At 37.5% G+C, this 25,810-nt stretch overlaps 6 protein-coding genes across 6 annotated transcripts; 2 read left to right on the top strand and 4 right to left on the bottom strand.

Moving 5' to 3' along the window:
- Positions 1-569: 569 nt before the first annotated feature.
- LOC141655044 (uncharacterized) lies at positions 570-2,078 on the bottom strand. The gene has a single exon (XM_074462143.1). It carries the CDS (start codon positions 2,076-2,078, stop codon positions 570-572), a length of 1,509 nt encoding a protein of 502 aa, XP_074318244.1.
- Positions 2,079-2,093: 15 nt separating this feature from the next.
- Positions 2,094-4,315, bottom strand: LOC141655043 (uncharacterized). The gene is made up of 2 exons (XM_074462142.1): positions 4,268-4,315; positions 2,094-2,849 (listed from the first exon to the last, which is right to left on the bottom strand). The coding sequence occupies exons 1-2, from the start codon at positions 4,313-4,315 to the stop codon at positions 2,094-2,096; spliced, it is 804 nt and encodes a 267-aa protein (XP_074318243.1).
- A 7,711-nt stretch (positions 4,316-12,026) lies between these two features.
- Positions 12,027-16,840, top strand: LOC141657054 (calcium-dependent protein kinase 33-like). The gene is made up of 8 exons (XM_074464168.1): positions 12,027-13,218; positions 14,326-14,469; positions 14,568-14,720; positions 15,039-15,151; positions 15,249-15,416; positions 15,509-15,636; positions 16,342-16,441; positions 16,532-16,840. Exons 1-8 carry the CDS (start codon positions 12,492-12,494, stop codon positions 16,607-16,609), a joined length of 1,611 nt encoding a protein of 536 aa, XP_074320269.1. The 5' UTR covers positions 12,027-12,491; the 3' UTR covers positions 16,610-16,840.
- A 738-nt stretch (positions 16,841-17,578) lies between these two features.
- On the bottom strand, positions 17,579-18,879 carry LOC141655990 (protein translation factor SUI1 homolog). Its single transcript, XM_074462965.1, has one exon. The coding sequence runs from the start codon at positions 18,105-18,107 to the stop codon at positions 17,772-17,774; it is 336 nt and encodes a 111-aa protein (XP_074319066.1). The 5' UTR covers positions 18,108-18,879; the 3' UTR covers positions 17,579-17,771.
- Positions 18,880-21,217: 2,338 nt separating this feature from the next.
- LOC141655989 (UDP-glycosyltransferase 74G1-like) lies at positions 21,218-23,204 on the bottom strand. Its single transcript, XM_074462963.1, has 2 exons — positions 22,434-23,204; positions 21,218-22,034 (listed from the first exon to the last, which is right to left on the bottom strand). Exons 1-2 carry the CDS (start codon positions 23,106-23,108, stop codon positions 21,303-21,305), a joined length of 1,407 nt encoding a protein of 468 aa, XP_074319064.1. The 5' UTR covers positions 23,109-23,204; the 3' UTR covers positions 21,218-21,302.
- Positions 23,205-23,929: 725 nt separating this feature from the next.
- On the top strand, positions 23,930-25,808 carry LOC141657053 (monolignol oxidoreductase AtBBE-like 15). The gene has a single exon (XM_074464167.1). The coding sequence runs from the start codon at positions 24,042-24,044 to the stop codon at positions 25,689-25,691; it is 1,650 nt and encodes a 549-aa protein (XP_074320268.1). The 5' UTR covers positions 23,930-24,041; the 3' UTR covers positions 25,692-25,808.
- The last annotated feature ends 2 nt before the right edge of the window (positions 25,809-25,810 follow it).

Genomic DNA, 25,810 nt, shown 5'->3' with positions numbered 1-25,810 from the left:
TTATGTTAGCCATTGTTATGAAGTAGTGAGTATTTGCAAAAATTTCCAAATTTGTATTAGTTGTCATGAATTCCAGAAATTTCAGAAATTAGTAATTGTTATGATTTTCATTAATATATTACATTACACAAGTGAACTTAATAGTTTTTTCAATGCGAACAACTACTAACTGAGATAACTGTCGCACTATCAGAGACCTGACTTCTACGACGTGTTCTCGGAGTTTCTAACATGAACGCTTGCCAAATCTCAATGTTATGTTGGTACAAAGTCTCTAGGTGAACGACACTGGGATCTCGGAAGGTCAACCAAGCGGGATCAAGTGGCGGCATAGGGAGACTCTCAAGGGGGCTGCTAGAATGCAACCGCATCCAATGGCTATGATGTAGGACAAACCACAAAATACCACACGGTAGTCGGCCTTCAACTCGGGTTTTCAATGGCATGATATTTTTGCAACTTCCTTCCCAAACATTCTTCCCGTCTCGCAGTGTATGACCAATCACACATATCGTCCAGTTGAACATCGTTGCAAAAACTAGCAAATCGTCGCTACACATCCAATGGTCCTACCCACAACTAATCTGCTGAAAAAACTCAACTCGTCGAAGTGCTAAATCTAACCCTGACATACCGCTGAGTGGTGATAGAAAACCTCCATATAACTCTGCGTAGATAGAGTCGGTCCTCATCTCCCTCGAACACCATTCCCGCATAACTATATAATCTGTCTCTCGGCCTCGTTGGGCGTGCGATATTACCCGGAATCCACAATGACCGTCATCTCCAATATCCACCCAACCATCGAAGTGGCCCCACAAAACCTCAGGTATACCCCACCGTTTGACCCATGTTGATATAAAGCCAATGGTAAAGTTCCTTCCCAAAGGAGCACCGGGAGTTCCTGATTCGAAATCACCAATTCTTTGTTGAACCTCTGCATTTGTTGAACAGTGAGTACTTGGTGTCCCGAACTTCCTTTCTGCATGCTCAAAACCCGACTTGTTTCTAGTGGTTGAACCTCTTGGACGACCTTTCGGGTGCTCATTAATAGGAGGTGGCAAAATCTCTTGGTCCTCCGGGTGCTGGAAATCACGCAACAAGTCTATGGCCGCCCTTAGTTTAACTGGGTCACTGTGCCTCATATCATTCGCTAATTCATCCCATAAATCACCGTCATTTTTCGGCATTTGTTGAGGAATATCATACACCAATGTCTTCCAAAAGACATGAATATCCTCGAGATGGACCCTCCTACCTTTTCCGTGCAAAGATACCAAATTGCATGCACAAGGTAATCCATGAGTCGTTCGCATCACGTGTCGGCATCGATCATTCAATCCGATACCCAAACCAAGGCCTCTAGTAAGTTCTTTCTCCATTAACTCTATGGCCTTAGTAGACACGTTTCCTTGCAATAAGGAGAAAGTACGAGTTGTTCTCCTAGGTTTACTCATTTCATCTTCGAGTTCTTTCTTAATCTTCGAGTGTTGACTTTCAAGCATGCCGTGGATACGGGACCACATGGAGTCAAGTGTGAGATGCTTTGACTTCAACCAAGCCTTCAATAGAGAATGTGCTGACTCAACACGGGAAGTTGCCGTGTTACCAAAATGTAAGACCTCGTTTGTATAGCATAAAACGAACTTCCCTGCGTGTTGACCCCAAGTTGTCCGTACATAATCCTCCATTTGTGGCCACTTACGTTGGAAACACTGCCACGCACGCTGAAACGATTCCTCGGTAACTGAATTGATCACCCTAAACCAACCATCTTCATCATTTGAGATGACAAATTTCCTCATACTTTCAGTTTTGAATGTTGTCAAGGCTTTTGCATTGACGGCTTTGTTCACATGCCATCTACACAACAAATGCTCACCGGGAAATACTTGCTCAAGAGCGCGATCAAACCCAATTCCCGGTCGGTGACAAATACAAAGCGGGGACGCAACTCCGGTGGCATCTAAAATCGCAGCTAACTTTCTCAACAGCCACTTGTAATTCACGTCAGACTCGGAAGGAATCATCGCACATGCAATTAAGAAGGACGATCCCGTGGGTGTCACACCAACCATCTCAATGAGTGGATTCTAGTAAATGTTGGTTTTATAAGTCGAATCCATGAGGACCACATAAGGATAAGCCCGGAACAACTTAATCGCTTCAGGATGAGCCATGAAAATGTGAGTCAACGCTTTTGACTCCTCGGAATCAATCTCGTAGAAGTGGACGTATTTGCCGCCACCGCTAGAGCCAACATTTCTTTGAGCGGTGTTTCTTTCACCCATTTCTTCTTTCTTAATTTTCCTTGTTTCATTATACAGTTGGGTGCTTGACGGTTGAGGTTTATCGGGGGATCTCAAATGAAGACCATTTTTAATATCCCTCGGTTGAACCCCGGCCAATGTTTGTTGCCTAACATATGCCTTCTCTTCCGCGTCCAATCCCGCAAAGTGCCGATCCCCGTCCTTATAAACGGCTACGTTGTGGTTGTGTAGTCCACCACCCTCGGAGGTTAGAATGTTCCACACCACCGTCTCTTTATCATTTTTAGACACGAAATTTTGAACGGCACGAATACGAAACTTGCATGAACACTTCTGCGACCTCCTTGGCTTTTCAAGATCGTCCGTTTCTTTTGGTTTACCATGTCTTTTACATCGAAAATAACTTGCCAACAACCCGTTCTTTTTCCTATTTTTAGCTCCGTTATTTGCTTTAACCAAAGCAAACCCATTCTCGAATGCGATTTTCTGAGCCCAATTGAAAGCTTCGTCACGTGTTTCGAAATCTATAGTAGTCTCGAACAACGGGTTGTAATCAATTGGCTTATCGCCAAAATCCTCCTACGATTCCTGTTACAAGCAATAACGACTATAGTAAGACAATAAAAAGGATCATATACTACATAAATTGCGTAAAACGAAAGAAAAACATGTAAAAACGACTTATTCGTGCCTAAAACACGAGACCCAACAAACGACCGCGGCCAAACATTACTTTCTATCGATCAACCGCGGACGAACAACGAAAACCAACTTTAATCCACGGCCAAACAATGAAAATCAACATTTGACCACGGCCAAACAATGAAATCCAACGTTTGACCACGGCCAAACATTGAATTCCAACGTTTGACCACGGCCAAACATTGGAATCCAACGTTGGACCATGGCCAAACGTGGAATTCCATTGTTTGGTCCGTGGCCAAACGTTGGTTTCCATTGTTTGGACCGTGGTCTGAACGTTGGTTTCCAACTTTGGCCATGGTTCATCTTTCGGGGGACATTTTTCAGATTACGCAACAAATTCAAACATTCCCTACTACTAAGTTAATACGTCAATTAATTCAACTATCGAATAGAATGAACGATGCGCAAAAAAAAATTGAAAAATTAAGCAAATGATTAAGTTGTTTACGTACCGTTGAATCGAGATTAGACATATTGTTAATTGTTGTTGTTGTTGTTTGTTTTGAATTTAGTTGAGTTTGAGAGAATTTTTTTTAGAGAGATAAAGTCATAAGGGCAGTCATCGTCTTTTTTATGAAAAACGTCGTCGATATTTACTAAAACGTCGTCGATATAAATCAGCCCCCGAAGTAAATGGAGAGGATCTTTGCTCCAAAATACCATGTGTCAAAAAGGACCAACTGATAAATTAATACATCTCGTCTGATCTCGATGTATCACCCTTGGAACTTTGAGCAATTCATTGAAAGGATGCTAACCATAATTGGATTTCCATACAAACACAGACTAAGGTATAAAACCCAAAATAGCTACACATGGCCCAACTTGACCCAAAATTTGTTAGCTCCAAAATACTTCCTTGGTTTTAATCAATAATTATTTTTGTTTTGAATTTCCCTCAAATAAATAAACAAAGAGTTTTTCGAAAATGTGCCCAATAGGCACATAATAAGCAAAAAGGCTACGGTTACACTTGGTGTATAGAATCTTATATACACCGCGAGTAACGGCACGACATGTGACAATGTTGTGGATATGAGATATAATCTTTCAACTCTCATTTTTGTTATATTTTGGGACCAAATTTTAAAACAAATTTGAAATTTGCAATTTTTCAAAAATTATTTGGTAAATATTATTTTCTATTTTTTTTTTATTTAACTCTAACATTGTGATATTTTTTTCCCCTTTTGTCGCCCTTAATTAGTTAATTTATTAATATCGTTTTACTAAAGGACCAAATTACCCTTTTCTTCAAAAAATTTCCCCTCCTGAGTCCTGCCCTGCCATACTTTTCGTTTCTGAAACTCAGCTACCTCTCTTGCCTTCATCTTCTTCATGTTCTAACTATATAATACTAATAACAAATTTGCATATCTAACAACATTTTTAGAGTAAATGAATTGCCCACTCTCCTTTTTTCTAATTGCTATTGCCCACTCTCCTTTTTCTGAAAAATTAGTGTACGTATTGTGATTTTTGTAATATTCCAAAACGCAGAACACAATTGGTAAGTAATTATGCAATTTGCATAGAAATGGCGTGTGATTTCTCATTTTGTTAGCAAAGAAACGCACCAAACGAACACTGGGATGAAGGGGTTCGTGCGAAGTTCACGTCGCCGTCGTGGCCTCCTCATAAAAGGTTGATGACATGGCTATGGTCGTGTTCGTGTAGCATACAGGAACGAGCAATGGTCGTGCACACACAAACGAGCGACGGTGGTGGGCGTGCTCACCGGACGAACAAGCGATAGTGGCGGCCCGGTTTATTGTACGGTGGAGGCGCGGAGCGTCATGCTTTTCTGGCGTTCTGATGGCAATATTTGTTAGGGTAGAAAGTTCAAAAGATTTGGGTAAATATTGTTAAGATATTAATTATAGTAAATACAATTATTAATCATGGTACCAAAATTAATAAAGATTTTTTCCCTCCATAGCTACTAATAGATCCTCCACATGTCAAATTTCAATTGGTGGTGTATAGAATCGGTGTATAGAAGATTCTATACACCGAGTGTAACCGTAGTATTTTCCCATAATAAGATGCTTAGAAAGGAAAGATTTACTTCAATTATTCTCTTAAGTATGGTAATAATGAGTTTGGATTCAATTTTTCATGATATATTGATGCAAATCTTTCCTTTTTTAGCATTTTAACATGTGCATATTGGACACATTTTAGAAAAACCTACAAAGAATAAATAATTACTTCCTCCATTCAACTCCACTCTACCAATTTGTAAAATGCACAAGTATTAAGGTAACAATAAACAAGTAATTAAAGTACAAATGGATTTGTGCAAATTGCTTTATTAAATCTTGTTGGCTAAACTTAGTGGGCTATTTAGTGGCAATTTGTGTAAATAAGATGTTGTCATTAGGACAAAAGGGTCATTTGGCATTCTTTTTTTGGAAAGTGGTAGAGTGGAGTTGAATGGATGAAAATAGAAATATGGTAGAGTGGAGTTGAATGGAGGAAGTATTAATTAGTCTCACTTTAGAAAGGTATGTCCGTGTAAGGTGTAGACGAGTTAAATATGTAACCACTTAGACCTGGCAAAACGAGTCAACGGGTCGGGTTCGGGTCGGGCCAATTCGGGTCGGGTCAGTTCGAGTCTCTCATTGAATTCGGGTTAATTCGGGTCGGGACGGGTCTTTTTGGGTTTCGGGTCTGTTTCGGATTTGTTGTCGGGTCTATATCGGGTCAAGCGGGTCGGGTTGTTTCGGGTCGGGTCATTTTTGGGTCAATGAATAATAGATAAATAGCCAATTCAAGTCTTTTCGAGGCAATTAGAGTTATATTTTATCGGGTCATTTTCGGTTTTGATGGTTTTGGATCGGGTCATTTTTGGGTCGGGTAAGTTAGGGTCAAGAAAACTCGGGTCATGTTCGGTTCGGGTCGGGTCAATTCGGGTTTTCGGGTCACATTCGGGTGATGTAGTTTGGGTCTCGGGTCAGTCTTTTCGTTTCGGGTCAATCGGGTCGGGTTACTTTTGCCGGGTCTATTACCACTTATATAATAAGACAAAATGGTGACATCTCACTTATTGTTTGTCTTATTATGAAAATGGTGTGATATTTAATCCGTCTACAACTATAGACGGATAGTAACCATTTAAATTGAGAATTTGCGAATAATTATTGACTAGAATAGAGGGAGTAACTACGAGAATTATTCATACGCTAAACATAGTAAACACACGCAAAACACTTCAAACTGACCCAACCCATATGATCCGAAAATTCATTTCCAAGTAAAGACCAAGTCAAATACTTGGTGGGTAAGACAATAAACAAAAGACATGGACGTTGCAGTCATAAGATTGAAGCCGCGTAAACTTAACTAGCAAGTCGTAAATTAATAGTTTCCTCACGTTTTCCGCCCCATGTTCGTCCTATTTCCACGTGGCCACGCGTTCTTCGTAATTTTGGAATTGTCCAAAGGCATAACACCTGAATAATCCAAATACTTGTTTCAAACAACCCCATCCTCTAAAGTTTTAAATGGGTATTGTAATAATTTTATAGTTAAATGTAATTATAATAGTACAATAATTTATGATAATTTTTTTTTTTTTTTTGCAAGGAAAACGAACTTATATTAAATCAATCTCCGCCAAACAAAGGACGGAATTAGGAAAATCAGATACAAAAGTTTGTTCCTCCCCAACAGAGCATCCGACTCAATAACACATTGTCCAAAGCCATGGGTACGCGCCAACTCCAAACCTAGGACCATCGCCTTGGCTTCCGCCACATCAACCGCCCATTCCGCTCTTACCCTCCTCCTTGCCACTAGTAAAACCCGTCCCTGACAGTCCCTTGCCACAACTCCAAGCCCCACGGTACCATCCTCCCTAACCGTCGCGTCGGTGTTAATTTTAACCACACCAACCTCCGGTCTCTGCCACCCCGCCTCACCAACACTCGGCCCCTCCCTACCACACTCCAATTTTTGTGCATACCCACCATAATCCTGAACAAGACGAATGAAAGCCATAATAGTAATCTCAGGGCATCGTTGTTCCTCCTCAAATAAACGTGAATTCCGCAATGACCAGATCGCCCAAATCATAGCTAAAAGCCGCCCCCTATCCGTGCTATCCGTCTGCTCTAACATCCATACTAACCAATCCGAGAAGGAAGTAATGGGTGCAGCATTAACCTTCTCTGCAAAATCACTTCGCGCCCAATGCACACGTGCCCACTCACACAAGACCACAGCATGTAACTCCGTCTCTTCCTCCCCATCACAAAAATCGCATAAATTAGACGGGCAACAATGTCGTCGGTGGAGATTAGAACGTACAGCAAGAGTACCACTACAAGCGCGCCATAGGAAGTGTATGAGTTTTGGTGGGAAAGGTAATTTCCAAATGCGCTTCCACAAATCACCATTGCCTCCTTGCCCATCCACTCCATCAATATCCAAGTGAGGTCCCATAGCAAGCCAATAACCCGATTTAACAGAGTAAATTCCATTCTTATTCGGCCACCAAAACATAATATCAGGCGGTAACTCTCTACTTAATGGAATTTTGTGAACCATGTTTACCTCATCCGTAGAAAGAAATTTATTAAGCTCGTCATCACGCCATATCCCACGATCTTTATCGATAAAAGCTTCAACACGTAGCATGGGGTCGGCCTCAATATTCGGATTTGGCTTACACCCACCATTCACCCCGGGCAACCAAGCATCATCCCACACCCCTATAGTCTCGCCATTCCCGACCCGCCACTGTAGTCCTTCTTTAAGAAGGGACTTCGCCCCCCACAAACTTCGCCACACATAGCTTGGGTCATAACCCCTCCTAGCATCAAGAATAGAACAAGACTTAAAGTATCGCGCCTTCATCACTCGACCCGCCAACGAATCCGGATTCATAAAGAGTCGCCACACTTGTTTAGCCAAAAGGGCTTGATTAAAAACCCGTAAGTTCCGAAAGCCCATACCACCCTTACATTTCGGTAGGCAAAGTCTATCCCATCTCCACCAATGGATCTTTCTTTGGCTTTCAGTTGAACCCCACCAAAACCGAGCCATGGTCATGTGCAATTCATCAATGGTTCCGTCCGGTAAAGCAAAGAGGCTCATCATATAAGTAGGAATAGCTTGTGCCACTGCTTAAATAATTACAAAAATCTTGTTTTATTGTTTCAGACCAGAGCAAGACCAACTACTTAAATACTTCCTCCCATCCAAACCAAAGGTAACAATTGTTTTATTATCCTTGTCGGGGCACGTTTTACAACGTTAATATTTTTAGTTACACTTTATTAAAAATTATAAAAATTTGAAATTCTTATAGCATTTATGACGATAAATCAAGCAAGATCTCACATGACTATATTTTCTCTTATAGATTAAGAATAATATCGAATATTCCCTAAAAGCATAAATAATGCCAAAAAGCAAGTGTTACATTTAATTTGGATGTGAGAGTAATAATTAACCATCTCTATGAAATGATTTGATCCTCCATTAAAAGCTTTGAAAAGATATTCTATCACTCTCGTGAGAAAATCAATGTCTTCTTTTTAAACCATCCCCAAACTGAGGTCGCGCTAATTAGGTCGCAACCCGGTTTTACTCTTAATCTCACTTTATTTATCTTGACTCATTTTCATCTTCCAAAGCAGAAGGTTACGACCTAGGTCATCAACCCAAACATTTTTCACTTTCCAATGAATTACATCTCTCTCCGTTATATCACATTTTCATACGGAGTATATTTTTTTTATTAATTATTAATATTGTCGACCAATCACATATCTTCACGGCTCCACATATAAGGTCATGAGGTGGGTCAATTTGCTTCACCAAAGGTCACAAATTGACCTCTTCTCCCCAAAGGTCATCATAATTTTCATTATGAATGGTGATTAGTGTGACCAAGCAAGGTCATGACCTAGCAATTGACCTTACTTGGACATGATTTTATAGCATTTTGCAATATAATTGATGGAAAATTCTCCGTCCTCGCGGAGGGCATCCTCCCTACTCATACATGAGGATGACAAAAAATGATCGATCTACACTTTTTTTCTCCTATTTAAGTTCTATTTCAATTGTACTCCCTCCTATTCACAATAAACCTCCCATTTCATTTTGACACAAAAATTAAGAAAACACACTATACCACCATATAAATAAATTTGGACCACACAAATACACTACCCCACTATACAATTAAATTTGGACCACACAAACACTTACCAAAAAAGGAAATAGGGAGGTTATTGTGAATAGACGGAAAAGGAAATAGGGAAGTTTATATTGAATAGGAGGGAGTATAAACTAGGAGTAATAAAACTATCACAAATTCTTGTTTGTGACGGCACATATCCGTCACTCTTGAGTGACGGATACCATTTTACCTCAAAAAGTACCCACTTTTTCTCTCTCTGTAACACTATTCATGTGATCCCCTTTCTCCACTAACCCATTTTGTTAACATTTTAACTCACAAAATATCCGCCACAAATGGTAACCCGTCACAAGGGAGACCAATTGTAAAACTATTATGAGTAACTATCAAGTGGTACACAAGGATATAACAGATTTTCTTAAAAATCGAGGGTATATTTTAGAATTTGGAAAAATATAATGATACACCGTAGCAAATCTCTAAATATTAGTATAATAATGGTTCAAACTTACAAAATCTTAATTATAGATAGAAAATAAGAAAAGATAATTAGGGAGACTAAAAGATATATACTCTCTCCATATAAGAGCAATGGTAATACTTACCTAATACGACAGTACTACACGAATGGTAATGATAACATTCCTTATTTGGCCCACAACATTAGCAAGTTATCCTTATAGCCATTTGATATTTACACAAAATGCCATTACATAGCCCTACCAACCCACAATTACATATCCACCTATTTTTTTTCCTCTTAATCCCTGCTTTTACCCCTTTTCTTAAAAACCCCATTTTTTATCATGTTATTATTGGTCTGGTATGAAGGAAGTATAAAGTATTTCACTATGAAGTATCGACACTCAAAGTTAAGTAAACTCATGAATGCACGTATACTTCATAATATGACCCCAGATACTGATTAGTCCAGATTTAAATTGGCCAATCTAAATTGAAAGTTTATCAAGACACGAGCCAAGTTAAATTCAAGTGAAACCAAATCCATACGGTTAAGTATACTTCAACTCAATTGAAATTCTATTTTACTTTCTTTTAACTTTTCGAATTCTATCAAAAAATATTTTAATAGTTACAATTTCAAGCAATGGATAAACCTATTAGAAATAATGGATGTAAAAAACTCAACTTGAACACGAGATTTAAGAGGATCTCAACACGCTCGAACTACTCTCGACATGAAAAACTCAACTTGAGCATGTATATATGAGACCTAACTTAAAAACTGGTCTGATTACTTTAGCCTGTACATAACATTTGATTTTGACGCTTTAGTAATGACCTTATCCATCTCAACGACTTGGAGTATGAACTATCAAATAATGACAATACTACATCTAAACGCATCGTTATTTTTCTTATTTTACGGCTCGTGAAGTGTTGAGTGTTGACTTATATAGTCATATTACCCAAATTACCCTCATACAAAGTATACAACAATAACACTAATTACTCCAAATACACCTTAGTTTGTTTCTCCAATTCAATAACCCTAGTGAGAGAATATTATTGTAAATATGCAATTTATTTACATATTATTTGTTACCTAGTTTGTAATTATCTAGTTCCCTCTCTATAGCAATCAGTTGATTTAGTACATATTATTGTAAATACACAATTTATTTACAGTAATATTCTATCACCTAGATCCCCAAATTGATTTCATAAATTTCCCTAATTTATTAGCTTTTCTACTCCTCGATTATTTGCTTCCCAACTCTTTCTACACGGTTGTCAAAACAAAAACAAAAAATTATTTGCTTCCCTTTGTTACATGGATGAGGTCTTATTTTTTCATTCATTGGTATACAAGCTAAAACAAGTCCCGAATCCAATCTGACCTGGTCTTGTATGACCCATCCGAATATTTATTGTTGAAAAATTATTGTTATCCTTAAATAACTTGATAATAACAAATCTGAAAATAAATTTAACCTAAAGTCAAGCGACTCGAATTCTTAAACACTCGAACTAACCCAACCCAACCCGTGCGAAACCAACATGACTGACCGGTTTACCAGATCTAATAATCACTACCCTAAAACATTGTGACTTTGACCCTGTTCTTTTGGACTTCTAGTTGCCCTTTTAAGTTCAGTTCCTATAAATTCAGTTCAGTTCTTATAAGTTCAGTTCAGTTCCTATAAGTTCAGTTCAACTCCTATAATTTCAGTTTAGACAAGTTCATACAACGTATATTAACTATAAATTCATACCCGCTTTTTTAATATTGACGAATTGAAAAAAAATAGTACCCTTTTTCATTAAAATCAATGCAAAAAAAAATCCTATATTAAAATTATCCTATATACATTATTTTTAAAAAAATAGATGGTTAGAAAAAAAATAGATGGATTCGATAATGTCAGTGAAAATGAAGATGAAGATGAAAGTGACGAGTAGGATGATAATATGAAAATAGATGGTTAGAAAAAAAAAATGTAAAATGTAATATATTTTTTATTGTAATGTATTGTAGTAATTGTAAGAAAAATTAATATATATATATATATATATATATATATATATATATATATATATATATATATATATATATATAATTATATATATATATATAAAGCGTAAAATTTTTATAAGTTCAGTTCGACTTTTATAAGTTCAACTCATATGAGTTTAGACATTTAGTTCAAAAGTTCAGTTCAGTTCTTATAAGTTCAATTCAATTCCTATAAGTTTAGTTCAACTCCTATAAATTTAGTTCAGTTTCAATAAATTCAGTTCAATTTAGTAAATATGAGTCCAAAAGAACATGACGTTCTCTAAACCAAATCACATAATCCTAGTTTTTTTCTCAATTAGCCGGCCTGGATTTGTACCCATTTGCACAAAACTTTGTCATCTACTACTACTAGTCTACCACTCTACCAACAACTTGACAACCAAGACTTACTCTTTCTTACCAATTCTCCTTTTCTTTTCTTTTTTTCTTTTTTTTTTAAAAAAAACACTCATTTATTCATCAATAACTTCATCCATTATTCTCAGCACATGTTTCAGCTGATTTTTCCCCCCTTTCCCCTCTTTCCTCTCCCTTCAACTCCTTGATCTACCACCTCAAATCTTCCACTTTTTTCAATTTCCCCCTCTAATTTACCATCTGGGTTTTGCACCCTTATCTTAAAAAATCATATAAAGTTGTGATCTTTACTCCAAAAGCCATCATTTTTCTCTAATTTTTCATCTGGGTTTTGCTTGAATCATATAAAGTTGTGATCTTTCCATTTTTTTTCAGTTTTCTGTGAAATTTATCATCTGGGTTTTTCTTGAATTTGCTTATTACTGTCCAAAATCATCAAAAAGTTGACTTTTTTGACAGAATAATGGGTATTTGTGCAAGCAAAAGCAAAGCAACATCAGAACCAGAACAAAATGGATATAAACCAGCAAATGGTGGAGCAGACCATTACCAACAACCACCACCACCAAAGCCAAACCAACAACATCCGCAACCACAACCACAAGAAAGACCAGTAGCACCACCATCACAACCACCAGTAAGAGTTCCAACACCAACAAAACCCGCTGCGAAAACCGACCCAAACACAATCCTAGGCAAACCATTTGAAGATGTAAAAATGTTTTACACATTGGGTAAAGAATTGGGTAGAGGTCAATTTGGTGTTACTTATCTTTGTACTGATAAAAATACTGGTCAACAATTAGCCTGTAAGTCAATTTCTAAGAAAAAATTGGTGACAAAAGCTGATAAAGAGGATATGAGAAGAGAGATTCAAATCATGCAGCATATGAGTGGTCAACCTAATATTGTTGAATTTAAGGGAGCTTATGAGGATAGAACATCTGTCAATTTGGTTATGGAGTTGTGTGCTGGTGGAGAATTGTTTGATAGGATTATTGCTAAAGGGCATTACAGTGAAAAAGCTGCTGCAACAATACTAAGACAGATTGTTAATGTTGTTCATGTTTGTCATTTTATGGGTGTTATGCATAGGGATTTGAAACCTGAGAATTTCTTGTTGAGTAGTAAAGATGAGAATGCTACTTTGAAAGCTACTGATTTTGGTCTTTCTGTTTTTATTGAAGGAGGTAGTACTCTTATGATCCATTTTGTTTTTGTTTTGTTTCGTATCGTATCTTTGTTTGGGTTAAGGCTGCGTACATTTGACCCCTGATGAATCGACCTTAGGTCGAGGTGCTTTTTATGCTTTATTGGTTATTTGTGTTGTATTGGATGATGATGATTAAGGTTGCGTACATTTGACCCTCCTGAATCGACCTGAGTCGAGGTGATTCTTATGTGTTATTGGTCATTGTGTTATGTTGGATGCTGATTAGATGGATGTTTGAATTGGATAGATCAATTAATGTTGAGCATTTCTGAATCTATCTTCCTTATGTTCATTACTTGTGCGTTGACTTCAGGATTAGCACATTTTTCATGATTAGATGGTCATTTATGGTTAGATAGATCAGTGGATGCTGAGCATTTCTGGATCTGCTTGTTTTTACCCATTTTATTTTTCACTCTTCTAAGCTTCTGGTGTTGGCCTTTTCATTTTTATAAAGGAGGAATAAACTCGTTCCCTTTCGTTTTCTCAGTATGTGAGTGATTTAATTCGTTGTTATTGCGGAGACACCTCTTAGTGATCATAGATGTAAATGTTGCATACATTTGACCCCTTGCCAGTGCTGCAGCGGGGTCACTTCATAAGTGATCATCTGTTTTTATGTTAAATGCTTGGTTTGAGGTGTGCAGTCAATGATTAGATGATTTTTCCTGGTAACATAGACTGGCTGATGTTGAGCATTTCTGGATGTACTACTGTATTATCATTTTTAATGTTGACTCCCTTTTTGTTGCCGTAGATTCTTGTAAAACAGCAATACTCGTCTTTTCACCATTTATATGCATTGACTAAATTTAGCTAATCCTTCAATTTTGTTAATCAATGAAAAATCATCTTAAATAGCTACGTATATATGTGTTCAAAACGGTAATAGATACTTATTTGTCTTTCTACAACGAAAGTCGAAGACTGAATCAAAGTCGGGATACTTCATGGATGATGTCTAGACTCCTCAGTTTTGCTTACAAAGTTACAAATTTGCTGACTTTTTGCACATTGAGACGAGGATTGTGATTAGTAATTCGGATTGTTTGACTAAAGACATTTATACATTGCTAACTTTCAGGTAAAGTCTATCGGGATATCGTAGGGAGCGCTTACTATGTTGCTCCTGAGGTATTACGCCGTAGGTATGGCAAGGAGATAGACATCTGGAGTGCTGGAGTCATGCTGTACATTCTTCTCAGTGGTGTCCCTCCCTTTTGGGCTGGTAACTATTCTCTCACATGTGTTATCTTATTGGTTGTGCAATTGTATTCTTACATTCTCATGCTAATTGGTTTTGTGTAATGTTTTCTTCATCCCTAGAAACGGAGAAAGGGATATTCGATGCTATATTGCAAGGACATATTGATTTTGAAAGTAAACCCTGGCCATCAATCTCAAGTGGTGCCAAGGACCTTGTGAGGAAGATGCTGACTGCTGATCCCAAAAAGCGAATCACAGCTGCTCAAGTTCTTGGTATGTGTGCTCGCAATTTTGATTGTGTAGCGTAGAGGTCAACTAGTGTGTATGTGGTAAAGTCATGTGAAATGGTACCCATGACATGGGCTCAGATCTCGTCAACATCAAAACTGCCCATGACATGGGTTCAAATCTCGTCACATTACTACCAAAAACAAAAATTGTCAAAGTTACCTTTACGAGATATAATGAGAGTGCCCTTCTGGCTCCCTTTCCCTCTTTACTACCAAAAACAAGGATGGTAGAAGCTTTTTTTGTTGTAGTGTACTCTAGATTTTGCAAGATGTTATGTTCTGAATGTTGTCCATGATGCAGAGCACCCATGGCTCAGAGAAGGTGAAGCATCAGACAAACCAATAGACGGTGCTGTTCTCACTAGGATGAAGCAATTGCGAGTTATGAACAAGCTGAAGAAGCTTGCACTTAAGGTACGTAAACCTATCAATTCTGTGAGATATCCTCACTGATGTTGATGTGTTCAAATGAATGAATGAGCTTGGACTGTTGTTTGTTTTTTGGGAATAGGTGATTGCTGAAAGTCTTCCTGAAGATGAAATCCAAGGGCTGAAACAGATGTTTGAAAATATGGACACGGATGGAAGCGGGACAATCACTTATGAAGAATTGAAGGAGGGATTGGCTCGTCTTGGATCGAAGGTCCCAGAAAGTGAAGTGAAGGCGCTAATGGAAGCTGTAAGTAATTCTGTTCTTGTGTTGTCTTTCACCTGAGCTAAGCTAGTCATTGTTGAAGCCATTTTCAATTTAATTTGTGTGTACATTTCCAGGCTGATCAAGATGGAAGTGGATCGATCGATTACATTGAGTTCGTAACAGCCACGATGCATAGATACAGGCTTGAAAGAGATGACCAGCTTTACAAAGCATTCCAATACTTTGACAAAGACAACAGTGGGTAAGAGTCGTTTATATCCTTGCATATAGCCTTCCGTTCTTTCTTTTCCGTGCTAATATCATACCCATAAAAGTGTTACTATCGATTTTCTGCATTTGATACTTGAATAGTTGAATAGATCACTTTCACATGAAAGGGGATGTTAATAGGATATTATTGAATACTTTGCGTTGACAATGGCACAGCAGGTCCTCGCTACATGGAAACAGTGAATGCCTCACACTTCACTTTTTGGCTCATAACTTAAAAGTCACAACGGTGTAGGACGTGGGTATGGATTCCGTACCCGCCCCTTTCCTTTCCAACATTTTCTGAAGTAGAGATAGAAAGGAAGGGGAGGCCCGGATGACAAAAGTATAGGATGAAGTTGAGTCAATTTGTACGCTTTTGACGATTTTAAGCTTGTGCCTTGACTCTTGAATAAATGTTTCTCGATGGAAATAACAGTCAATTTGTACGCTTTTGACGATGTGGGTGTGGAATCTCTATAATTTTCTGTTTATAAAGTGCATCCCCGAGTATGTGCCCTCATTTCTGGATGAAGTCCTTGTGTCTAAAAAGCCGAGTCATAGCAAGTCAGACTTGTAACTTGTTAGTGGGATGAAACTAAGCTCTTGTGTAAGTAGAGTGTCAGCGGAATGAAAAAGGTGAGAGCTGTTTCGGAATGTTTCTTTCCTAACCAAGTTTTCTCGTTATAAATTACAGGTTCATCACGACAGATGAGCTAGAAACAGCCATGAGAGAATATGGAATTGCTGATGAGAATTGCATCAAGGAGATATTGGCAGAAGTAGACACTGACAATGTAAGCTTCAGTTCGAGTTCGACGTTCTGATTGTTAATTGTTATCTTAACTATTGAATTGCACAACCTCATCTATCGAAACGATTTGCAGGACGGAAGAATTAATTTCGATGAGTTTGTCGCTATGATGAGAAGCGGTACCCAGAATCCAGGTGCCAAGCTGTTCTAGTGAGCACGTCGTAGCTATACTGAGCTACTCTGGCTAGTTTGCCTAGGTTTTGTATGATTATTTCATCCTATTTACGACAAGTTAATGGTCAAGGAACACTGTTTACGAGTTGAGCTTTTGTTGTGTAGAAAGTTTGTGCATATACACACCCTTGTGACCTGAATTCGGGTTTCTTTCTTGTTGATGTAAGATTTTTGAGTGATTTTTTTACTGTTTTCAAAATATACTCCAGCTGAAGCTTTTCATTTGTAAAATTGATACATTTTTCTACCTTGAATTTTCCATTTGCACTATTTACTCTTCTATCGAAAAATCTTGTACCTGAGCAAGAAATGATTATACTCCTTACCTGAGCAAAGCGGAAAGTGCTCATTCTTGATTTAGCTGAGCTTCTAACTTGCGTTCAAGTCGGGTCAAGATCCGGCCTACTCTTAACAGATTAGCAATCTTCACTTCTGATCTTCACTTAGCCGGAAAAATGGACCTGTCCGGACCGGAATCTAGTGGACCGGAACCGGATTTAAAAATTTCGGTTTGGTCCACTATTTTCCAAGATTCCCGTTTTCGGTCCAGTCCGGGACCGTTTTGGACCGGAATTCCCGGAATTATTGTTATTTGCACTTTTTTTTCTTAAAATTGTATTTTTATTCCGGTCCAATGGACCGGAATTTGAAAAACTGGGCAATTCTGGTCCAACCGGTCTGGTCTTGGAGCGGAATTTTTCGGTCCGATCCCGGGCTGCAATTTTTGTAATCCGGTCCATGAATTTTGTCGATTCCGGTTCCAAACCGGTTTTGGACCGGTGCCCAGCCCTGTCGTGGTAGAAGATGGCACAACAGCAAAACGATCCAGCATACAGTGCAGATCTTCACTCAACCAACCGGTTTTGTATTTCTATGTTTAATGTTTTAGCATGAAAAACAGTCTCATTCCGCCACTAATTTGAAGAGAACTCGGAGAAATAAAGCATTAGACCGAAAAACAAGTTCGTTATTATAATCCAGAAAGGCCGCGGACTCGAAACAGAACATATTATTGCCCGTTAACCGGGCATGAACTGATACAACACCGAATGAAACAAACAAAGCCAGAAATGAAATGAAATCAACTCAAGTACAACTCGAGTCTTTTTATTATCGCCTGAGCACGATCATCCAAGGGCTTAAAAACCATGAATCTTGATCTGGTCTTTTTTAGAAAGACCAGCTTGGACAAGGAAATTAGCGACTTTCTTGCGTTGATCGCCTTGGAGTTGAATGACCTTGCCTAGCTCTTTATCCTGAACCACATTGCCGTTACAGCAGAACTCTTTCTTAAGGTCCTTCAGTATTTTCTCGTAACTAAAGTCTTTCTTAAGACCTTGCACTGTAGTCAAGCTTTTCTTTCCGTTTCTCTGCTGAATCCGAATATGGACATACTCCTTTGATCCAGGAGCCCCTGACTGGTCCTCAGAGAATGGGTCAAGTGCGGATGGGATTTGGATTTCGAAATCACTCATGTAACTTGGTTTGCAGGAACTTGAGAACGATCTAAAAATCGATTAATTGAGCACAAGAGCTGTAGTTGGACAAAACTGTGATCAGTCTTTAGTCGCCTTACAAGTTACAATCACATATTTAGACATTTTATCGATTAACACAATGATTCAAACTAAGATATACTTCCTCTATTCCATTGAATTGTATACGTTTTTTTAAAATATAGGTGAGGAGAATTTTGGGAAACGTAAATAATTCAATGGAAGGGAGGAATTGATTTTGACGTGGACAAGATCGAAACACAAATCTTTAGTACCACTATCACGAGTCACGTCCTCCGAACTTTAGAAAAAAAAAAACTAATCACTCCGTTTTAATCAATAGTTCACATTTGCTTTATTTTCCACTCATAAATAAAGCAAAGGTAAACTATTCACTGGACAGAAGAAGTAACGGGAGGAAAACAACAAGTTCAGGAAAACAATAACACAAATCAATCTGTGAAATAGTTAATCATATTGACATGATTTCCAAACAAACCTTAGTCAACAATAGATGATCTCTACTAAAGCTGGTTTTTCCGTCTTAAGCTTAAACGAATCAAATTGTACCCCATTTAGATAGATGGTGTTATGATTTTGTCTCATCTATCTATTTGACCGTTTTAAGTTTTAAAACGAATATAAAGAAGAAAGTGTGATCAAACAATGATCAATTAGTCATCTAGACAAAAGGCAACAACTTGTTATTACCTCAATCTTAACAATAATCAAAGGAAATACCACATAACAAATTCGAATAATTAGCTAATTAACACAGTGTACCAATAAATTTCGAACAAGATGCCAATAAAACAAGCTTAATACTTGAGAAATGACAATTTTTTCCCTTCTTCCTATATGGGTCTTAAGCGTGACCAACAAAATCAAAAGAACCCATTACCATAAACACAAAAATAATAAAAACAGAAATTCATGCACGTAAAAAAATAAAAGCTTAGAAAGTTACCTTGTAAGTTGTTTCTAGAGACAACTATATGAACAATTTAATTAAGCTTTTAAGGTGCAAAGTCGTATATATAGAGAAAATAAACAGTGATTTTTTCCCCTAAGTGAATATATTCAGTCCAGAATTTTAATTATTCTTACGTGTTCAAAATGTGTATGAGAAAGCTGAGGTATGGAGTGTGTCCACTGTCCACACACCACTTCGTGATGACTGTTTTTTAAATTGTTGACGTGTGTAACTTTATTCTCGAAATCCGTAAGGGTGTAGTCTATTAGTTAGAATTTCGTTGAAATTTTAAGAGACTCAGGTTCACGCCTCATCAAAGGCAATTTTGTGGAGTATTTATTGTTAGAGTCCATGTCTTCTGGATTTCGAGCATGTGTGACTTACCTGATATATGTGGTTTACAGGCTATCACGTATACTTAAGGGTTTTTAACCAGTGTACACCGAAGATAGCGGCTGCGGGTTCCCTTGTCACCAATAAAAATAATAATTTTGGGGACATTATTAAGGTCTTGTTCTTTTGGACTGAAACTAGTTAAAATGAATTGCTTTGAATTGAGTTGAATGGACCTAAACTGAACTTATAACAGTTATAAGCAATATAAAACTGAACTGAACTTATAAGAATTGAAATTAAATCTAAAAGAATATGACCTAAGTCTAGTAGTGAAGCGAAAGGGTTATTAGGGACGCTTGTTGAAATATGTTGTATTTTCTAAATGTAAATTTTGCTTCACCACGGATAACAGAAAATTATCTGAACAAATATACTCTCTTCATACCAGACCAATGATAACATGGTAAAAAATGGAGTTTTTAAGAAAAGAGGGTAGAAGCAGGGGTAAGAAGAAAAAATAGGTGGGTTATGTAATTGTGGGTTGTTAGGTGGGGTATGTAATGACATTTTGTGTAAATATCAAATGGGTATAAGGATAACTTGACAATGTTGTGGACCAAATAAGGAATGTTATCATTGGTGTGATACGACCGTATTAACTAAGTGTTATCATTGATCTGGTATGGAGGGAGTATACATGAACAATTATTTATCATTTTATAAGACTGTTTTATAGTGCAAGTCAAGGCTAGAGATAGAAAAGTTCAAAACTCAGTCGGCAAGACTTTAATATATTGATACTCTTAAATTCTTTTTTTTTTTTCTAGAATTCGATGTTTTATATACTATACTAATATATTCAAAAATACGATTTTGTCAATTTAAAATATTAGATTATTAAAATAAAAATAGTATTTTAAATAATTGAAAGTAATTTTATTAATTTTATTATTGATGGGCTAATCTTATGTGCAAACTAAAAGATCTTGCACACCAATTGGTGTATGTGTATAGTAGAAGGACCAGAAGTCCAGAACTATAGAAGCCCAAATAATAAGCCACTTGGATAGAACCCAACAAACAAAATACGGAGTACGCCTTTTTTTTTTGGGTACAATACGGAGTACGCCTTTGAGTATAAATATGCCATATACTTCATCCGTTTCAGTTATTTATTTATCTTTTCCATTTTGAGATGTCTATTTATTTGTTTAGTTTTTTATATTTAATAAAGTGTTTTATGGGTAATTTTATCATCCATACCAATCATGATCCACCAATAACTAACCATAAGTGATCTCCTTCTTAATAATTATGTCAAAATCAAAAGTAAACAACTTAATAATTATGCCAAAATCAAAGGTAAACAAATGACCGATTGAATAATTTTGAAAAACTCACTATTATGAATTATGACTAATCCAATATCCTCTAAATTCTCACAATCGACTAATTAGACACCATGTCACAAGTAAAACATGTTTCACTAGCTTCTTTCTTTTTATTTTCCTTTTTCAAATGATGTTTAGCTACCTTCTTAATCAAAAACAAATTTAATTTTTGTCGGAAAAAAGGAATACACATACGATGTACCCCTTTTAATAATTGAGTTTACGTGTATTTTTTTCCTGAGCTTTTAAAATTATAAGTTATATTTTAATTTTTGACACCAAAACTCAATTAACTGAATTCATATGTATACTTTTTGAACAATATTTTTTTTAGCTTAATATTTAAGTAAATGGACTAAAAAAATTCTATACTAAAACTCATAATCTTGAAAATAAAAATTGAAAACTTTATTATAAAACTCAAAAATTATACAACCAGATATACTACATCTAATGTATAATCTAATGAACCGATTATTGTCTACCCAATACATAATCAACAAATTCATCAATATTCCTATCAGAACTACCACCTTGACAAACAGCTTCATTAGCCAACTTCTTCCACTTAACAACATTCTTCATTATCTCATCTCTGTTACTCCCTTCCATAACATCCCTTAAACACCTCTCTAATTCTCCACTCGTAACGAAACCCGTCGCATCGACCTTAACCCTAATCCCAACCCCCCACACATCCTCCAAATACTTAGCATTGGTCCCTTGATCAGTCCATAATGGCATTGCCACCACCGCCACTCCTATACTCATAACCTCCAAGACAGAGTTAAACCCACAATGCGTCACAAAGCACGCAGTCGCCTCGTGGGCTAGGATTTCCAACTGAGAGGCCCAGCCCACTACTAGGCCCAACCCTGAGGAAGTGACTTCCTCTATGAACCCTTTTGGTAGTTTGTGTTGCTCTAAGTCCCGGACCACCCATAGGAAGTTGTGTTGGCTGTTTTTGAGCCCTAATGCTAGCTCCTCATATTGTTCTTGTGGCGGTTCTGATGCGCTTCCGAATGACACGTAGATGACCGAGCCTGGTGGTTTGGTGTCGAGCCAGGTTTTGCATAAGGATGTGTTTGGTTTGAATAGATGGTGGGTGTAGTCTTGGTCATTTGGTAGTGTTTTGTCTAGGTAATATGATGGGATTGTTGGTCCTATTGTTCTTATTCTCCATGATTTTGCCATCCAATCAACTGCCTGAAATTTCACAATGTATCATATGCAATTTTAGTTAGTAAATTGGGAGAAATTCAAATTCTACAATTTACGCGATTTTGTGGATAATAGGTCGCATGTTTGAATCGTCTGATTTAATTTATATTATAGTAACATTATGTTTTTACTCCAAATAAAGGTCTGATTAAATGTACAAAGTACGAAGTATGTATTAGGACAACGTTCATGGTCTAATAGTGTACCGGTCTATATGACAATATGACATTGACATGCATGGTTCGACAAAATAAAATAAAAAGCTTACATGACTCACAAAATGTTGTATACTACAATAATCGATTTCCATTTCTTCAGTAATTATTTTATTACGATAAAAAGATAAATTATAGAAATTCAAAATTCGTAAACAAAATTAAATACCTCTTTTTCCATATCATAGAAGATGTTAGTGAGCACCCAATCAGCTTGATCAATATTTGAAAATTGTCCCACTACCGCATTAAACCAAAATGGGTGAGACCCGTATTTGTACACGAAAGACGGGGTATCACACGGTTGGAGCTCCGGAACACCGGGTAACTTAATAGGCCCGGATAGCGGTAACTGGATCAGTCCACGTTGAACATGGTAGTACACACTATTCACTGCACAGGATTGGGTCAGAAAACAAACACCAGCAAGCCCAAACTCTTTTGCCACATCCAAGGCCCATGGAAAAAACCCATCATATATAACCGCCTTAACCGGATCCCCTTCCTCATCCAACTTCTTAATCAGCCCACTTAGGTTCCTTGGACCCACATCCCATAGGGTGGCCAAATAGGCGTCCGAGGACCCGGCTTGGGCCTTACCGCCCTCATCATACCCATCCGAGATGGTCCTTATTTTTATTTGTGGGCCGTAACTGGATGGGATAATGGTGGTGTGCATTGATTTAGAAAGGTAAACTGTTGTGACTAATGTCGGCTTTATACCTTTGTAGGCTAATCGTTTGGAGAATTGAACCATTGGGTTAATGTGGCCTTGTGACGGGTATGGGAGGATGAGAACATGCGCGTTATGCGCCTTTTGGACTTTTTCGACATGATTTTCCATGCCTTTTTTTTTCAATGAAGATGGCTAATGGAGATTGGCTTAATCTTTAATGATATTAACTATTAAGTTTAGTTATTAGTTTATCATGTGTGGAGTGATGTACTACTGTATTGTACTTATATATATAGTGTCTTAAAAAAGCACATGCTTGGAGTCCAAGCAAGTTATGCTTACATTTGTCTTGATTAGTGTGGTGATTGTAGTTAGAAAAAGCAAAGAAATGAGGATGTTGTTTTAGTGACCTGTTGACATAAGCACATAGGTAAGCAGCAGCCACAAAGTGACCAAAATTCTCCGCAATGTGACCATTTTATGATAAAATATAACCATGATCTAATAAATAAGAATCCCTATTTTATCATAAAATAATCACATTTCTTCCATCACAATTTATAACCCGCCGCAAAACAGACCACCTGGACCAAACATTTGCGCGACTTCAAGGACAAAGATATTTGGTACATCACATGTGTCAACTTCGAGTTATACTTTCCAAATCGACCCCTTTAGTTCCGCTACTAGTACTCTTCTTTCATTCTCCCTTTTTTCACCGATACTAAAGGGGCATAATCATCAAGTATATAGTAGGTGCAAGCGTTTCTGTTTTTACTCGTCAAGGCGTTTAAGTCAAAAGCCAAAGTGATAGAGATGGATTTATGGTCTTTTACGATAATAAAACCGTCACAACTTAAGGTTTTTCTACTTTATATCGTCGTTCTTGGACTACTTTTCCGCAAAAAAAAAAAAAAAAAAAAAAAAAAAAAAAAAATCCGTCATCAGGTCATCCATTACCTGCTCACTAAGACTTCAATGGTGCCAGACTGCCAGCCAGGCTAATAAGTCATTAAACGTCCCTACCAGATAATAATAACTAGAAATGAATAATTGGACTGCAATAATAATTTAAAATCTCATCCATTTAACTTTGTTTCAATGATCCAAACTCTAAGCTCAAAACCGACACGAATCGCTATGAGTTATCCAAGAGCTTTTGCTGTGTTCATCTTCATCATCCTGCAATCATCTTTATTTGCAGGAATTTCAGCATCGAAATCTCTTGAACAAAGTTTTATCCACTGTCTCAATCTCAACACCAACAATTCTATCCCTTTGTCTGAAACAATCTTCACTCCGAAAAATGACTTGTATTCTTCGGTTCTAAGCTCAACGGTTGTAAACTTTAGGTATCTTTTACCTTCAGTTCAGAAACCGTTGATTATCTTCAGACCAGTAGAGTATTCCCATGTTCAGGCAGCAGTTATATGCGCAAAACAGATTGGTATTCACCTCAGAATTCGGAGTGGAGGCCACGACTATGAGGGTGTGTCGTATGCATCTAGAATTGAATATCCGTTTATCATTGTCGACCTTGTAAATCTTCGTTCAGTAAGTATTGATGTAGAAAGTGAAAGTGCTTGGGTTGACTCGGGTTTGACTATTGGTGAGTTTTACTATAAAATAGCAGAGAAGAGCAAAGTTCATGGCTTTCCGGGTGGAATGGTTACAAGTGTAGGCATTGGTGGGCTTATTACAGGTGGCGCGTATGGTGGAATGTTGAGAAAATACGGTCTTGGTGCCGATAATGTGTTAGATGCTCGAATAGTTGATGCCAATGGTCGGGTTTTAGACCGGGAAACCATGGGGGAAGACTTGTTTTGGGCGATTAGAGGAGGTGGAGGTGGAAGTTTTGGGATCATTTTAGCTTGGAAAGTCAAATTGGTTCCAGTACCGGAGATTGCGACATATTTCTCAGTCGAAAAATCCATAAAAAATGATCAGGATGCTAGTCTGTACAACACATGGCAACATGTAGCGGATAAGCTAGACGAGAACCTTATGATCAAAGCTACTATGGTGTCATCTCCAAATCCGAGCATAACTTATGAAGGGTTTTTCCTTGGAAAACCCGATGAGCTTCTTGAAAAAATGGGAACGAGTTTTCCTGAATTGGGTTTGCTTAGGAATGATTGTCGGGATGTGTCGTGGATTCAGTCAGTGTTGTGCTTGTCTGGCTACCCAATTGAGACTTCTACTGAAGTTCTACTTGAACGGAAGTTAGTAATCACCGGATATATGAAGGCAAAATCCGACTTTGTGAGAGACCCAATTCCGGAAACTGCAATTAAACAGATGTGGGAAAAGTTAAAGAAAGGTACTGATGCTGTCATTAGGGTTACTCCTTATGGAGGAAAAATGAGCAGAATTTCCGAATCTGCCCTTCCTTTCCCCCATAGAAATGGTACAATATACATGGTTCAATACTATACTTCATGGGAATATGGTGAATCAAGCGAAGAAGAAACGCATATGGAATGGATAAGGAAGATGTACGCGTTCATGACACCTTACGTTTCTAAGAATCCAAGAACTGCATATGGCAATTATAGGGACTTTGATTTGGGAATGAATGATAGGGTTGATACAAGCTTTGAGGAAGCAAGTGTTTGGGGATACAAGTATTTCAAAGGTAATTTTCACAGATTGGTGAAGGTTAAGACGGAAGTTGATCCTGATAACTTCTTCAGACATGAACAGAGTATTCCGCCTCTTCCACTTGGATTCGGTTTGGCAAATAGCAGCTAGTATACTGTATATAACCATTAGCGGTCCCAATTTGAGCTTGCTAGTTCGGTGGAACTTGTAACTTATATTGTAAATGATATATAACGAGGTTAATAAAACTTATGGCTCGTTTGGATTGA

This window comes from Silene latifolia, chromosome 5, assembly GCF_048544455.1.
Source record: "Silene latifolia isolate original U9 population chromosome 5, ASM4854445v1, whole genome shotgun sequence".
Taxonomy (NCBI): domain Eukaryota; kingdom Viridiplantae; phylum Streptophyta; class Magnoliopsida; order Caryophyllales; family Caryophyllaceae; genus Silene; species Silene latifolia.
Note: the sequence above shows the minus strand (reverse complement) of the source record. Positions and strands in the feature narration are given on the sequence as shown.

Coding starts and splice junctions, on each gene's coding strand:
- LOC141655044 (XM_074462143.1), bottom strand. CDS start 2,078: ATGGTTGGTGTGACACCCACGGGATCGTCCTTCTTAATTGCATGTGCG.
- LOC141655043 (XM_074462142.1), bottom strand. CDS start 4,315: ATGAAGAAGATGAAGGCAAGAGAGGTAGCTGAGTTTCAGAAACGAAAA. Junction 2,850..4,267: donor CTGAGTTTCAGAAACGAAAA/GTATGGCAGGGC, acceptor CAGGAATCGTAG/GAGGATTTTGGCGATAAGCC.
- LOC141657054 (XM_074464168.1), top strand. CDS start 12,492: ATGGGTATTTGTGCAAGCAAAAGCAAAGCAACATCAGAACCAGAACAA. Junction 13,219..14,325: donor TTCTGTTTTTATTGAAGGAG/GTAGTACTCTTA, acceptor GCTAACTTTCAG/GTAAAGTCTATCGGGATATC. Junction 15,417..15,508: donor TGAAGGCGCTAATGGAAGCT/GTAAGTAATTCT, acceptor GTACATTTCCAG/GCTGATCAAGATGGAAGTGG.
- LOC141655990 (XM_074462965.1), bottom strand. CDS start 18,107: ATGAGTGATTTCGAAATCCAAATCCCATCCGCACTTGACCCATTCTCT.
- LOC141655989 (XM_074462963.1), bottom strand. CDS start 23,108: ATGGAAAATCATGTCGAAAAAGTCCAAAAGGCGCATAACGCGCATGTT. Junction 22,035..22,433: donor TCTATGATATGGAAAAAGAG/GTATTTAATTTT, acceptor GTGAAATTTCAG/GCAGTTGATTGGATGGCAAA.
- LOC141657053 (XM_074464167.1), top strand. CDS start 24,042: ATGATCCAAACTCTAAGCTCAAAACCGACACGAATCGCTATGAGTTAT.